The sequence below is a fragment of the Athene noctua genome, chromosome 1, assembly GCF_965140245.1.
Source record: "Athene noctua chromosome 1, bAthNoc1.hap1.1, whole genome shotgun sequence".
NCBI lineage: Eukaryota > Metazoa > Chordata > Aves > Strigiformes > Strigidae > Athene > Athene noctua.
The window spans coordinates 193269698-193284417 of NC_134037.1; the positions used below are offsets into that span (position 1 = coordinate 193269698).

General features: G+C 36.1%; 1 protein-coding gene across 5 annotated transcripts in view; it reads right to left on the minus strand.

Annotated features, from left to right (window-relative positions):
• Positions 1–14720, minus strand: part of REV1 (REV1 DNA directed polymerase) — a 62509-nt gene that overhangs the window by 1973 nt on the left and 45816 nt on the right. For all 5 annotated transcript variants that reach the window (XM_074908697.1, XM_074908707.1, XM_074908717.1 and 2 more), the window contains 7 exons: positions 12376–12478; positions 10046–10202; positions 9483–9685; positions 6687–6920; positions 2451–2559; positions 1159–1370; positions 828–987 (listed from right to left, as the gene is read on the minus strand). In XM_074908697.1, coding sequence (XP_074764798.1) covers positions 828–987; positions 1159–1370; positions 2451–2559; positions 6687–6920; positions 9483–9685; positions 10046–10202; positions 12376–12478 — 1178 coding nt within the window. The remainder of the gene's footprint in view (positions 1–827; positions 988–1158; positions 1371–2450; positions 2560–6686; positions 6921–9482; positions 9686–10045; positions 10203–12375; positions 12479–14720) is intronic.

Sequence of the window (14720 nt, forward strand, 5' to 3'; positions counted from 1 at the left end):
AAAAAAAAAAGAGAACTTTAACTATAGTTAGAATATAAGCACAGAATAATTGTAATATAGCAGAAAGAAATTCTGCAGTGTTAGCACATCGGGGCCAATCTGACGACTGCTGTATTCCCACACCTTCCCCCAGCATCAGAAGTGGTGTACATAAAAGGACTGCAAGGTCTTGAAATATATCTCATAGACCTCTTCTTCAGTAAGAACTTCAGCCAAGCTAATATTAACCAAAGGGAAAAGAAATAGGGATTTAGAATGGAACGGCTGTTTTGAAACCCTTAGGAGAATAGTAATGACCAGGGTACAAAGGATCTTGCAGGTCAGATTTCCCAAGATATTAAGGTATTGCTAATTGTTTCACATAATGTTAAAAATTCAAATCACAATTTAGCAATGGTGTTGCACTTCTGCACTTTATTCTAGAATCCTTTCCAGCAGTTATTTTGAAATCCTCTAAAATGACATCTTCATAAAAGAGGAATTCCCTTTCCATAGCCTTCATCCTAGTGGTTGTAAAATGTTGGACAAAATAAGGAGATTCTCCCACATAAGTAACAGCAAGGCATAAGACAAGGGCCTGACAAATAGGTTGAAGGGAGAGCAGGCAGATGTTCATGATGTTAAGCAAGAAACAGGAGCTAGCAAAAACACAGAGAAACAATGGAGTAGGAAGAATCAAGTTAGTCCAAGATCGCAAGGCTGTAAGACTTCAAGATCACTGTGAAAAATAACCAGTGAAAGGAAGAGTGAAGATACAAAAAGCCTACTGAAAAAACCAGTTCTCCTTGTGATGCATGCAGGATCACTGCAAGCATGACATCCCGTACCTGAAATAGTTGTAATCCATTCTTTCAACAATGTCTTTACATCATTGAATTCAACAGCTCCAGCTAGGTTGGGTGCTTGTGGCCTGAAAGAACCAGGCTGTTGTTCGGGCTGCAGAGCTGGTGGGCCTGAAGAATCCGAAGTTGATGGAACTGCCTCCGTCTGTTCCAAACATAAAAGTTGATAATGCTCAGTCTGACAAATATGGTAACACCATACATATACATAAATAAGCGTCTAGTAAAGAACCCAGCAAAGAATCCAAGCTGCATTTGAACATAGACTATGTCTAAAAAACCAGACATAGCTTTACTGAAAGCCGTTAGAAGTTACCTGAGCAGCTGTTCCTTCTTGTTTCAAGAAACCATCTATTAACTTCTGTGGGCTTCCAGATGTAGATGGCATGTTTTTTGCAGGGCTACCAATGAGTTTGTTTTTCAAAGGACTCTGAATCTTTTTTACAGGACTGACTGGATTTTTTTTCCTGATTTTTTTCTTATTTTTCATTGTTGCATGCTTCAGGTGTAGGAAGGGATTTTTTGACACTGAAAAGCACAAGAATAGACACTGGTTGATACATTTAAAATTTAATACTCTTGCACTGAAAGGGGGACTCTGTATCTTCCATAAAAATCTATGGATCAGTTGGGAGAACATAACCTAGATAAAGCAGCTTTAACATTCACATGCCATTCTAGATATGGGCAATGTTTTAAGTATTTGAAAAGCACTGCTAGACATGAGTGTACTCAGAGGATACTCAACTATTCATAAGCCTTTTAATATCAAGCATTTCGGTACTTGAATATGAACAGCTGGTGAAATCTGAAGCCTACTGGACAAATTGCTTTGCCTCAGTCAGCACACTGTCCCACCTAGATACCCGCCAAGACTTCCCACCAGTGGTTATCAACAAAACCAGCAGCAAAAAGCCCCCCCTGACTGCTTTTACCATAGTTTACCAAGGGAATTGCTCTCATTCCATCATACTAACATATCTGCATTAGTCCACTGATTATGAAATCAAGGTTTGATTATAATAGTGCAGTATTTAACTAGCAATGAACCCAGTTCCAACCTGTTTTTATGAGCAAGCATGTTCACGGGGAATTAAATCTTATTTCTTTCTACTGATTATAAAAAGGAGACCTGGGTGATCAGCTCGGAGTAAAACCATCTGACTATCAGACATATGGTGAGATGTATCATATCTCTAGTAGCCTGAAACCTATACCACTGCCACGGGTTTCAGGGAACCATGAGAATGCTATCCGAACATAGTTGAACTAACTTAGGTACTGAAGATGCAATACTTTAAATCACAAGACATATCAAGTTTAGATTCCATTCTGCAAACATATGGACGTGGGTAAGTTTAGTGCCACAGTCCCCATGAATTGAATTAATTACCCATTTAAGTAAAGTCAGGCATCTGTTTGCAAAATGAGACCACAGCTGGTTGTAATTCACAGTCTGTCAAAAATAAATACAGAAATTTGATTTAACACAGCATCTTCATAGAAGCTTTCGTTATCTATTTCCAGTTTGTTATTTAGGGTTGCATAACTCTCTTTGAATAGTAAACAACTCCTATACAAAACTACTATACAACTATATATACTCACAGAAAGTGTTAGCAGGTTGCTGCTCTGATTGTTTCTGTCTTTGATCATATGCATCTTTCAGCTCTGCTTGCAACTCAGCAGGTAGTGCAGCAAAAACCTCAGGGTCCACCTGAACAGTAACAAAAGATTCATTTCATTATTTTACCAGTGAGAAACACTGCTTGCTTTCCTCCAGATCACTCACATGAGAAAAGTATTTACATTTTATGCCAAGCAAAAATACATGATATAACTGAAACACTGTAAAATATGTTGTATATTTTCTTCATGTACTTTAGCTTGTAAAAACCATAAAATTTTCCATTTAATATTACTCTACATTTACTGTTTTATAAAATTACTATTTATGGGCTATAATACACTAACCATCTTTATCCCACCTACTTTAGTCACATACTGATATACAGTACAGCTACATTAACAGCACAATTATGCCTAACTCAGAGAACACTCCCTTCAAATTTCCAAACTCAAACAATGTGACAATCAGACTTTTGTTCCTCCTTTTCTTTTGATACTTCTATTTCCTGGAAGCTGCTATGCTCCTCAAACAAAATATCTGTGGCGTATTCTTTAAGGACAGGAAACACAAGTCCAGCTACCGCATATTTTGAACTAGTGCAAAAGGGTTTCGCTTCTTTCTCCCACAGTTGTCCACCCCTTGGTTTGACTGAGAAAAACACAGTCCCTTCCAACTGTCCTAGGGGCTTGAATTCTAGACAGGAATTGTGTTGTCAATTGCCATACACACTCATACGGACAAAATAAAATTTCATGTATTATCAGTTATCTTCCTCCACTGTGTGTCTGAAGTAGCAAATTAGTGACAGACTACTCTGGTATTCTGAGTTTCCCAGTATTATTGGACAGTGTTTTCAGCTCATAATCTGCAAATTCTAATTCAAAAAAGCAAACCTATCATTTAGAGGATTAAATATGCCCAGTGGGATAGTGTCCCTCATTTCAGTGGTAAAATCTGGAGATGTGCACAAACAAACAAAAATTATTCAAATACAGTTGGCACAATACAGTTTCTACCATTATCTGAGATACAATATTTATTATATGTCAATATGCATAGATATGAAAAGTTACCTCCTATTTTCAATAGAGATTTGATCTTTTTTTTAAACCAAAATATGTATGCTGTGTCAGGAAGGTAGGCTGTGCTATTCACACATATGATGTCTAAGTTCTACAGATAATAAACATGAACATGCTCCCACAGGTAAAAACTCATCAATCTAGCATATTTTTTTCCATTTTTAGAACTCCATGTGCCAACACAAATTTTTCGCCACACAAAATATGCACTAATCAAAGGAGGAAATGGCAACAACTCTGACCTCAATTACTGCATACATTGTGCAGAACAAAGCTTTGTAGTGGAATGTAGCCAATTAAGTCCAGAAGGTTTTTTAAAAACATAAATTTTATTTAATAAAACTGTTTTTAAAAGGTTAGTGTTGTCTGGTCAAGCATTTGAGTCAGGAAACTGGGAGGCCCTGAATTAACACTGGGTTTTGTGTACACCACTTAATAATTCATGCAAAAATAATACAGTACAGGGAACTCGACATGTTTTTGTTATTCTCCCTATCATTGCCCTCTGAAAGTGTAACATGTAAAGATTCGGTTAGAAGAGCCACCAGTCAAGTTCATATGAATTCTACACTTATTACTTGGGAGTTTCAGATAATCTACTGCACAGCCAGAGTATCCTAACATACATAGCTTTCACATAGCTGTATCACGTTCACATTATGAAGACCCTTAATTTTATACATTCATGTATACTTAAGCATACAGCTATCAGTACTTTTGATGTGCTGTATAAATTTCCTTAGAAGGAATCTATACCATGTTAAGACAATGCAAGGATGAGGTGCAAATCTGTCACCAGTAATTTACTCTGCTACTACAAATGTCATTCATTTCTAAGCATCTGGAACCTTTACTTCTTGCATCCTACGCTTTTACAGGATTCAGCTGCTAGAGATATACAGCTCTTTTAAATTTTAAGATTACTTCAGCAGCTGATGAAAAGGAATGCAACCTATCTGGATTCTTTTTATGGGAGAACCTTACCCAAACAAAGGACATTTTCTAGGTTTTCTAATGAATAAATCACTATCAGCCAATTAACTTGACACCTGGTCATAAAAACAGTTCAGACAAAAGGAATGAAGGGTTGAAAAACAAACCTAATGAAGCTGTAAAAAGATGGCAGGGTATCATTTACATTTGCTGAGTTGATGTAGCTAAAGTACTCAATTTGGATTGGCTCGCGATATTTCTATACCTGAAACCTATTACTACTTATTCACTGCATCATTTGAAAGAAAGTGATCTTAAATGTCTGTGTGCGCTCATACAATGTGCACTCCCACAAAGACTTTAAACAATAAAAAAACCCTGTGTCAAACTATATTTAGACAAAGATGATATTTTTGAATTACGCTCATGCTTAATTTTAACACAGGAAAAAATCCTCCTGTATTAATGAGCTGGTTTTAGCTTGCTTTTTCTTTCGCCAAGCCTAAGGAAGCTGTTCAACTGTATTATTCTATGTATTAAACTTGGACCTAACTCAGAAAATGAAAACTGTGTAATCTTAGTTCTCTTTTGCCAATGAAGCAAACTGAACGGTTTTCAGGAGAAAACATGTAGTACAAGCATAAGGCATTCTAAAATAGATCATATGGATATCCCTGACAAATAAATAGGAAGTAGCCGATTCTTCTTAAACTACACCTTTGAACAAAAAGGCTGCCTGGCTAAGCTGACACTTTTTCATCAAGTAACAGAGTCATAAAATGCATTAGGAGATAGAGACAGGAAAACCTGTGCATTTGATTGTGTAAATTAGGTATTTGTATGACAATTTTAAGAAGTAATGCTGTTATTAAAAAACCCAATCAGTTATCTGCTACCTAATAGATAGATAAAGCATAAAACACAAACTAAATGTAATTTTTACAGAAAGCCATATGCAGTTAAAATTTACCCTGGAAAAGAGTACTGAGTGGTAAAACAGGTGTGGAGGGGTGGACTTTAAAGGAAAGCATAATTTAACACGCAAGTCCAAGATAAACTCTTGCCTGTGAATGAAGGGAACTACATAATTTGAAACAGCTGGGGTATGGAGAGTTCACACACTAATCACAGAGCATCTCCGTAGGGGAAACGCAAATTTGCAGTTCAGGAATAAAAAATGACACAACCGTTTTTGAATCACTGAACTTGAATCAAGGTGAAGAAATTTTTGTAGTAGAATAGACCACACATCTTCTAAGTAACAATTATTCATTATCTACTATTTACTGTAAACAAGTCAGGAATTTCTATCTAATTTTCTCTGGATACTTTGTCAGCTAGGCAGCACTGTGCCTGAGAAACAGCCACAAATATCCACGAATCTGATTAGGTGATATCACTTCATTTGAGAACAGCAATGGAGCAACGGCACAGCAAATAGAAAAATAAAAATACTGCTCTATTTTAAATGATACATATGCAAGATAGTCTATTTCTGGGTAACCCGATCTTCTATTCTTTTATTTTCTTTTACCCTACATTTGTTCAACACTATCTTGGCTTGAAGGGTGGAATATCATTAGAAGCATCATTACTGCTGCCTGCTTCCCCTTCAGGCCCCTATTTTGAGAAATGACTTTGCACTTTCCTCATCCTGGACATGCTGTATATGAGCTCATTTAAAAATTATGGAGATAGGCATGATTTTTAGCCATCCCTGCCTTTCTCTCAGGAATATGATATGAGCAATCACATCTACAGAAGCTAGCAGAGGTTGGCTTTACACCATCAAAACATCCACTTAAACAGAGTGGGTCTCCTGTGACCAGCTAAGCAGATTTTAGGACCGCTTCAGACTTATGGTGCAGTGCAACTCAGCTGCAATGCAGAAAAAAAGACTATTTACACACTGGATTGCAAAGCAAAGTGTAAATGAGGAGATTTCACATTAAACAACATAGGCATACTGGTGACTACAGATCTTTAATAAATACTATCATACTATGTGATAGATGAAGTAACATTTGAAAGTAGACTTTTAAAAGATATTAAAAGGACCACATTCTATAACAGATATTAAAGGACCATAAATAATTTCGGGAAGCCAGAGATTCTAGTTCATGCCGTCTCAAGAAAAAGCTGTTAGCTCTTCCCATTGGTGGAAAGTTGATGTTTATTGTTACACTGCAAATACCCTACCTGTGAAAAAGCTGGCAAAGCTATTACATTAATTCCCATATTGGTATTTGGTTCTTGGAGCTCTGGTATTTGTAAAAGCACTGTTCCAACTGGCTGTGACAGAAGTGCAGTGTTACATCCATTCATTGGCTCTTTTTTGCTATCACCGTAACTCTCTCCTTGCTGAATGGTGTATATTTGCTCTACTTGTTCTCGGAGATCAGGCGGCAGAGCTTCTAGCACAGACTTATCTAGCTGCAAATATATGAAAGCTTTTAGATTTTTTTTAAGGAATAAAAACCAGTTGATTTTAGTCAAAATAGTTCTACAGTTCTTGAAATTTAGAAAAAAAATCATTTTCATCTGTGTAAGCAAACATACTTAGGAACCTGACAGTTATACTCTGAAGTAGCAAAATGTAAAAATATCATTTAAGACTAAGTAGTTCAGTAAATATGAATGCTCAGTTTTATCTTTTCGCAATGTTCAGTGTTCTCATCACAAATCACATATAAGGTTTCCTCTACGACTACCTAGAGATAAGGAAACTCAAATTCTGAGTTCAAATTATACAGGTAACATGTTGATATGAATACTAAATTGGTGTCTGGTTAGAAAGCAGTAAGCAATCAATTTCTTTCTTTATATAGCTCTAGGATACATGTTACTGATTTACTTTAATGGTATTATGTATGTTTGCACACTGTCAGACTCCTGTCATAGATTTTGATAATGAAATAAGCTTTAGATTCAAATTTTTGCTTCCCATAATTGCTACTTACCATCAATTATCAACTTGAAACTGAAATGACCCCTCAGTGCCTAGAAGTTGCTGTATACAATGATGGCTGCACAAGTGACAGAATAAATGTAACTGACAAGCAGATGTACAGCATCTTTTTTCTCACAAGTAACATTTGAGTAAAACAATGTAGATAAATGCCAATGCTTGCCTGTAAATTCTGCTAAATGACACTCCATAGCAGTGTTAGAAAACTTTATCTTTTACCTTTAAGAAGAAAATTTGGAGTTTATGACCAGATTCTGGATTTACAGAGAAGAACTACAAGTATCTGTGAAAAGTGACTCGCCTTACGGTAACTGAGAGGTTTTGATGAAAGCTATCTGTATTATTAATTTCTTCAGTTATTATTCTACATTCTGTTTGTGTTCCTTCATTCCAAATTTGCTACATATACACTCCAATAAACATTTTCTGGAAATCCCAGATTCAAAATATCTTGCTGTTGCTTTCCTAGCACACAGTACACAAACAGCAGTATGGGACTAACTCTCAGCACTCCTCTCCTGGACCAAATTCTGTATTGTATCCATGTTATGATATGGTTATAAAGCAGAAGGAAAGATGTGCCATAAGGCCACCAAATCTTTAGGAACTCTACTGCACAGCTAGTGCATTTTTTGCTCGTTCATACGTACTCCTACTATAGCAGAATCTGAGTGTGTGGAGCTTCACATTGTTCAGTCAGGTTGCTTTTAGATCCTGAGCTAGCTTGGGTATTGGTAGAAAAAATTTTCTGCCAAAAGCATAACTCGTTTCTAAAAATGTATAAGTATTTGGGAAATCTGTTAACAGAACACCAACAAATACTTTTACAGATTTAAATTACAGCAATTAAAAATATGGATTTTTATAGAAAAGCATGTAAATTTGCTTATACCTAAAATACCTACAGAATTCAGTGCAGCTCCCTCACAGCAGACCCTTCTAACAGATGTCTGCTTGAATAACATGTGGGGTAGAAATAAGGAGGCTCACTCTTAAAACACACAAAAGAAACCCCAAGCCCCATAGAAAGATTTTACTTAAATAAACATTTTTCTTCTCTCATCTGAAAGGTGATATCCTCTACAAATGCTGTGTGCATCTTAGCTTCAATATTACTTGAAGAAAATTTGAAAAAACACGAGAAGATAATTAAATCCAAATACAATTCTGACATTTTTTAGTCAGAAACTTAGAGCACAGCCATTGTAAAAGTGTACAAGGTCATGTAAGACTAGTTGCTGATCAGTTCCTTCTACAGCTTGAAGACAGATTTATAGTGTAATCTGAAGACTGGTATAGAATACATGACTTTAAGAAATTATGTGGAGAAGACTACCTGATTATCATTTATTGACATCTGTGGCAAAGAATACTGCTTCCATAAAGAGGGATAGAAAACATTTAAAAGTTCTGTCTTCATGAAAATGACACAAAGTACTTGTCAAAATTCTTCTTGAGCCACTCATCAGTGATTAAGCTAATCAGAAATAATTTTGAAGAGACAACATAAGAAAAGGGAATTTACAAATCTGCATCATATCATAATAATGTAAACACCGAGCATTAACTATAGAGTGTGTCTGATTTCTCTTATGAAACTTTTACTAAAGTTTATTGCCCGTTTTTTATAATTAGGCGCTGGGCTTTGGTTGTGGAAGGTAATGTTTTTTAATATTTCAACCTCGGCATCTTTTCCATTCCTATTCTATTGCAATCCTTTGGCAAGTTTCCATTGCAATTCTTTGGCAAGTGATGGGAAGGGAAAAAGATACTGGAAAATTAAATTTCTTTCCTTTGAATAAATATAATCTTTTTTGAGTTAGCCTATAAATAACTGCTTTTAAAAAATCCTTTTATTAAGGCAAAATAGTTTTGCACCAGTAAGTTTCTTACCGCGCACTGTACTCCACTAGAGCTCTTTTTATTTTAAAAAAGTGTAATGTAACTTTTTTTGCGCTATCCAAATAAGACAAACAATCCCAATTTATTACAATATATTGCAGATGTTTTACGTTCTCAGGTTTTACCTGGGAAGCAGATGGAACCTCAATACTCAAATTAAGCCTGGATTTTACGCTGATAGGAGAATGCACGCCATTCCATTTGACAGCAGACTCAGTGTTGTTAACATTAGAATTGAGACCAGATGTGAGATGGGTACCGCGAGATGGAAGAAAAGTGCAAGTTCTTGAATCAGAAGATATTTCAAGGTCCATAGCAGCCACAAACACTAGACATGAAATAAAAATACAGAATGATCATCTAATAGTTAAAAATACTCTGAAGAGTCAAGATACAGTGAAGCTGATTTCCACTTTTCTTTGCTAAATCGTTTAGACTCTATAAAGCATAATTATAACACTTTCTAATTCAAAGTATCCTTTGTTAACTTTTAAGAAAGATTGAAATAACCTTATACAGAGTTTCATTCGTAGCATTTTCATTTGCAGAAGCAAAACCTGCTCTCTACAAGTTTATGTTAAATAATTTCTACTGGTATAATATTGAGTAAGTATTCCAAAAGATAATCTATGTTGGAGCCCTTCAGAACTGATCATTATCACACATGCGAAGTACAAAGCTTACTGACCTTCCTTATGTTCTTCTTCTGAGCACTTTTTTGCTTTCTGAACATGAAAAAGGTCAATAACTGAATGTGATCCGCCAGGTAAGTGTCCAGATTGTACTGTTGAGTGAGTCGAAGTGGTTTTACTGATGGGAACTAACTGCTGTACCTGAATTCCAACCTAAATCCAAAACATTTATACATTCATTTTATGAAGTTTAAAAAAAAAAAATAAATTTTAAATTTATCTGTAATTCTTTCATAATGGCATTGCCTTCTCTGAAATTGGCTACCTGTTGTGGGTGAGGGAGAGAACGAATAAAAGTATGTTGAAATACACAGAAATAGCTATTAAAACCATCCCAAACAAATCCCAGGATTATCCACCACAATCCAACAACTAAGAAATTACAGAGATAACACCATCTTAACTTCTCTGATATAGAAAAGTGCTGTCAACAGGATCATGAAACAATGCATTCATTATGAAATTTCTTTAGACACTAACAAATATAGAAGTACTGACCAGGAAGTGATTAGTATTAAATCTGGCTACCCATACAAGAAAGGTACGTTTTTTCTGAGGCTGAGGACAATCTATAGTAAATCCATTACTTCAGTCTACAAATGAGAAAAATAATGTTGTTTCACTTCTAGACATAGTTCTCGCAAAGTCTCAATGGACAAAACTACTTTGGTGAAAGTAGTCTTTATCAGATAAGGTGTTCCTCATTTTGAAAGACACCCTCACTTTTCATTCACTTTTAAATACCAAATCAACAGGGGTTCAGAAAACTGTGTCCAACTAAGAATGCACTGGTACATTATCCAAGTTTACTGCTAATTCTTCATAATTATTAAGGAAAAAACCACCACTTAAAATTTTGTATTTAGGACTCAGAAAGCATGAAGAAGCTAGTGTATGTATTTCCACCAGGTCTTCTGCTATAATTACATAGCAAGGATTTTGTTTAACAGTTTCTTAGTTGTAATTAATGGGATATTAAAACATCATCATAGAAAGTTTTTCTTTGCACTTTTATCTTTTTGCTTTCTCGGTTTGACTTCTAGAACTTAAAAAAAGCCTTTGGAATACTGTGTTTGCTGTGCCGTACAACAGCTTTGCCTTGGGTTTCTTTAACTTTTAGGACAAGTGTTTAAGTGTTATGTGATGTCTATAGGACAAGTGAGTGGATTCATCTGCCCAGGTGTGGGCATGAACAGCTAAGGATATCACTTTAGGACTTTTCTAGATATTGGAAAAAAAAAAAAGACAGCTTGACTCAGCTCATGAAGCTTAAAGGGACTAGCTCCAATAAAGCCATTGACATTGGAGGTGAAGTCAGCTGAAAGGAATACCACTGAGGGAGCCTCGATGTATCTGCACTTTAGTATATAATCTAGAACTGAATGGCCCTGCCAGGACTGAACAGAGCCACCCGGTTGGAAGTAGTACACTGTTTTGCAAAATAACATGTGCAACACCCATGGGATACCAACTTTAAAAAAGAATCCTCTAAAACAAGGGCTGAAGAAATCAAGTGAAATAGATTAATGTAAGAAGTCAGGAAAGACACCAAAGAAGACACACAAGAAACTAGAAAAAGACAGGGAGAGGATGGCAAATGCTTCCTCAACTCTAAGAAGAAACCCAGGTCATGGAGCTGACTTTGCAAGGCCACACTGTGAATCAACCCCCTACTTGTACGTCTAGATGACCAATAAATGCAGGTTTGGTTTAGAAAGCCTCTGTGCTCCATTGTAACAAATGGCTGATGCCAAAATAGTCTTATCATGGGTTCACATTGCTATAACAAAACCAGTGAGATGAGCAAGTGTGTTCTAAAATAAACCTTGATTCAAAAGATCCAGCAATTCACCTTCAAACAAAGGCCAAACCATGGTAACTTTTCTGGCTCTAAGGCTTGAGGGCTGGAGCAAAAACTCCTCTGATCTGTATCTCTGATTGGCATTACAAGCAGTATTTATATTAGTTACTTAACTAATAACTATGCAAAAGTTTACAGAAAATTCTAAGACAAAGTAAAATTTACACATGCTAATAGAACTGTAGAAGATACAGTCTAACTTTGCTACCTCAGGCTAAGTTTATGGATTAATCCATACCACAATAAAATTTTCTTTTTTTTTACATTTATGGCTTTGTAACTATGTTTTTCAAAGGTAAATATACAAAACATGGTGTGATTGCATAGCCTAATTTACATAAGCTTTGTATTATCTACACTTTTGCTTAAGTTTGGTTATCGTCTACCCTGGAGAACTGAAAATTTATGAAAGACAACAAAGAAGGTTGATAAAGAGAATAAATGTCAGTTTTCCCATTAACTCACCCCTCGCATATCTGATATGTTCAGTTTCATTGTGTGAAACATGTTTAGAGTTTCTTTCCCAATTACTTTTGCACTGTCTGTTGCATGGTCTAGAGTCACAGTTCTACAAAGAATAAAAAAAGTATGGTTAAAAAGGAAACCGTTTCACAAATCCTAAAGACAACAATTCTGTATTTATTCCAGAGAGGACCTCAAAGAAAGACAGATCATAATTTCTTGGCATACAGAAACTGAACACTGTTTTTTTGTTCTGTGGTTTCATTTTGAAGGTAATTAGAACTAAGCATGTTCTACAGAAAAAAAGCAGACTACTTGCTAATTGAACATTCTCAGTGTATGGTCCACACATTAACTTGTCAAATACAGTATGTATTTATATACATGATCTATCATATATTGAAGCCAGACAAAAATGGTTCACTTTACAGTACTCATAGAAACACACTATTCTGCACTCAAGTTTGGTTCACAAAGAGTTTCCTCAGTATTATTTCAGTTGTCAATTGTCAAATGTTTAAAGCAAGAGTTTCAGAGCGAACTCTGAGGGAGAAGCAGATATAGGCATGTGGATTAAAAGTAACAAAGAACTCAGATTAATGGTAAGCAACTTTAAACAACATTCCAAATACACTTCTTGCACTGTGGGCAATTTTCTGTAACAGCTTTTAACAAAATTACCTGGTTATGAGTTACAGAAATTGCCACCTAAGAGCTTAGTAAGGCAGTAGTAGTGCTTGGCACTTCTGGATTCTCTAATGGCCTAACATTTGAGACAGGTAAGGACAGAATTTCAGGTGGCTAATGAAATGTATGTTAACGGTGTAAACAGGCTTCTCACTGAGGTAACCAATACAGTTTTAACTCTGATGGAGTGGGCTCTATGGACAAAAGGAAGTTTTACATTGGTGTTTTCACAGGGTGCAATCCTGACAACTTGCTAAACACTTTAACAGTGTCTCCTTAAATTTTACTCTATTTTTGAATCTGTCAGAAACCACCAGGAACAACCAAGTGATCTCCAGAAAGGTCGTGTTCTGCCAATATGAAAAAGAAAAACCTTCCTGCTGTGAATGACATGAACACCTCCTTCAGCCTTACACGTTAACATTTTTAAGAAAAATGAGATCAATATCCCCATTAAGATGCAACTATTCAAAATATTAGGGAGAAATGCAAGATGGATCTAAAGGTACACACCACTTCAGAAGAATATTTTACAAAAGTCTATCCTATACTACCAGGACATGGTATTGATGACACAGTAAAAATACCATTAACATCTCAGAAGTTGAGTTTGATTTTAAGAGTGTCTGTGAGTCTGAATCCTTTGCAAGACTATGATTATCATTCTAGGGAATCTTGATCTGTAGGATGAGAAAGCATAGCAACTCATTCACCTGTGAGGTAAAGGGGCAAGAAATGGGTCATGAGCTATAAATCTTAAATTGAAGAGAGAAACTGGTCACTGGTGCAGTAAATAATCCCAAACTGTTGGAACTTGGCTGTCTGTAAGGAAAGCACACTTGAGGGAACACCACCCTGAGATTCTAATCCATATGCCTGGATGCAGCTTCCAGTTTACCCTGCTGCTGCTAAAAAGCCTTTCATTGGACTGAACAGAAATGCTCTAACAAAGACAGAAATACAGCACCTATATCATCAAATAGCATAATTTGGATTGACTGGAGTTGCCAAGTTCATTAGTAAAGCCAGAAGCAGAAACGGAGACACTGCCAATGAGATCCAGGCACCCAAACTGCTTCAGCTATGTGTGAACAATTTAGCATCCCTGCATGCCCCCTGATCTTACCTTAATGAGAACTTCATGAATTAGGGAAATTTCAGGGCACATGTACATTAGCACACCTGACCCAGAAATGAGGTCCAAAGCAATGACCAATTCATGAGAAAGCAGTCTGGCACTAGTTCCAATAAAGAAAGAATAAAGCTCTATCTCAACACACCCTCAATCCTCAACTTAAATCTTCACCTTAAAGAACTCAGGGTAGCCAGAAGACAAAGTATAAACTGATGGATTTTCTTCTTGATTTACCAGTCCCAAAAGGTGACAAGCTTCTGTTAGTGAAAGGTGAATTTTTGTTTTTTAATATAGCTGAACTGTATGTCACAAGCTCACAAATATGAGACAGATGCTATGCATGCAAACCCTACTGCTGAGCTCTAATACACTGAAAAGAACAGTGCCACCTTTTCCATTATCAGCAACCCTGAGCAAATGACCCTTCAGTTCAGGAGGGATTCATCTGTTACAACAACCTGAGATGGAGGGAAAAGTAGAAATGTCCTGTCTTTGAAGATGCCAAACACACCTTCACATAAAAGCC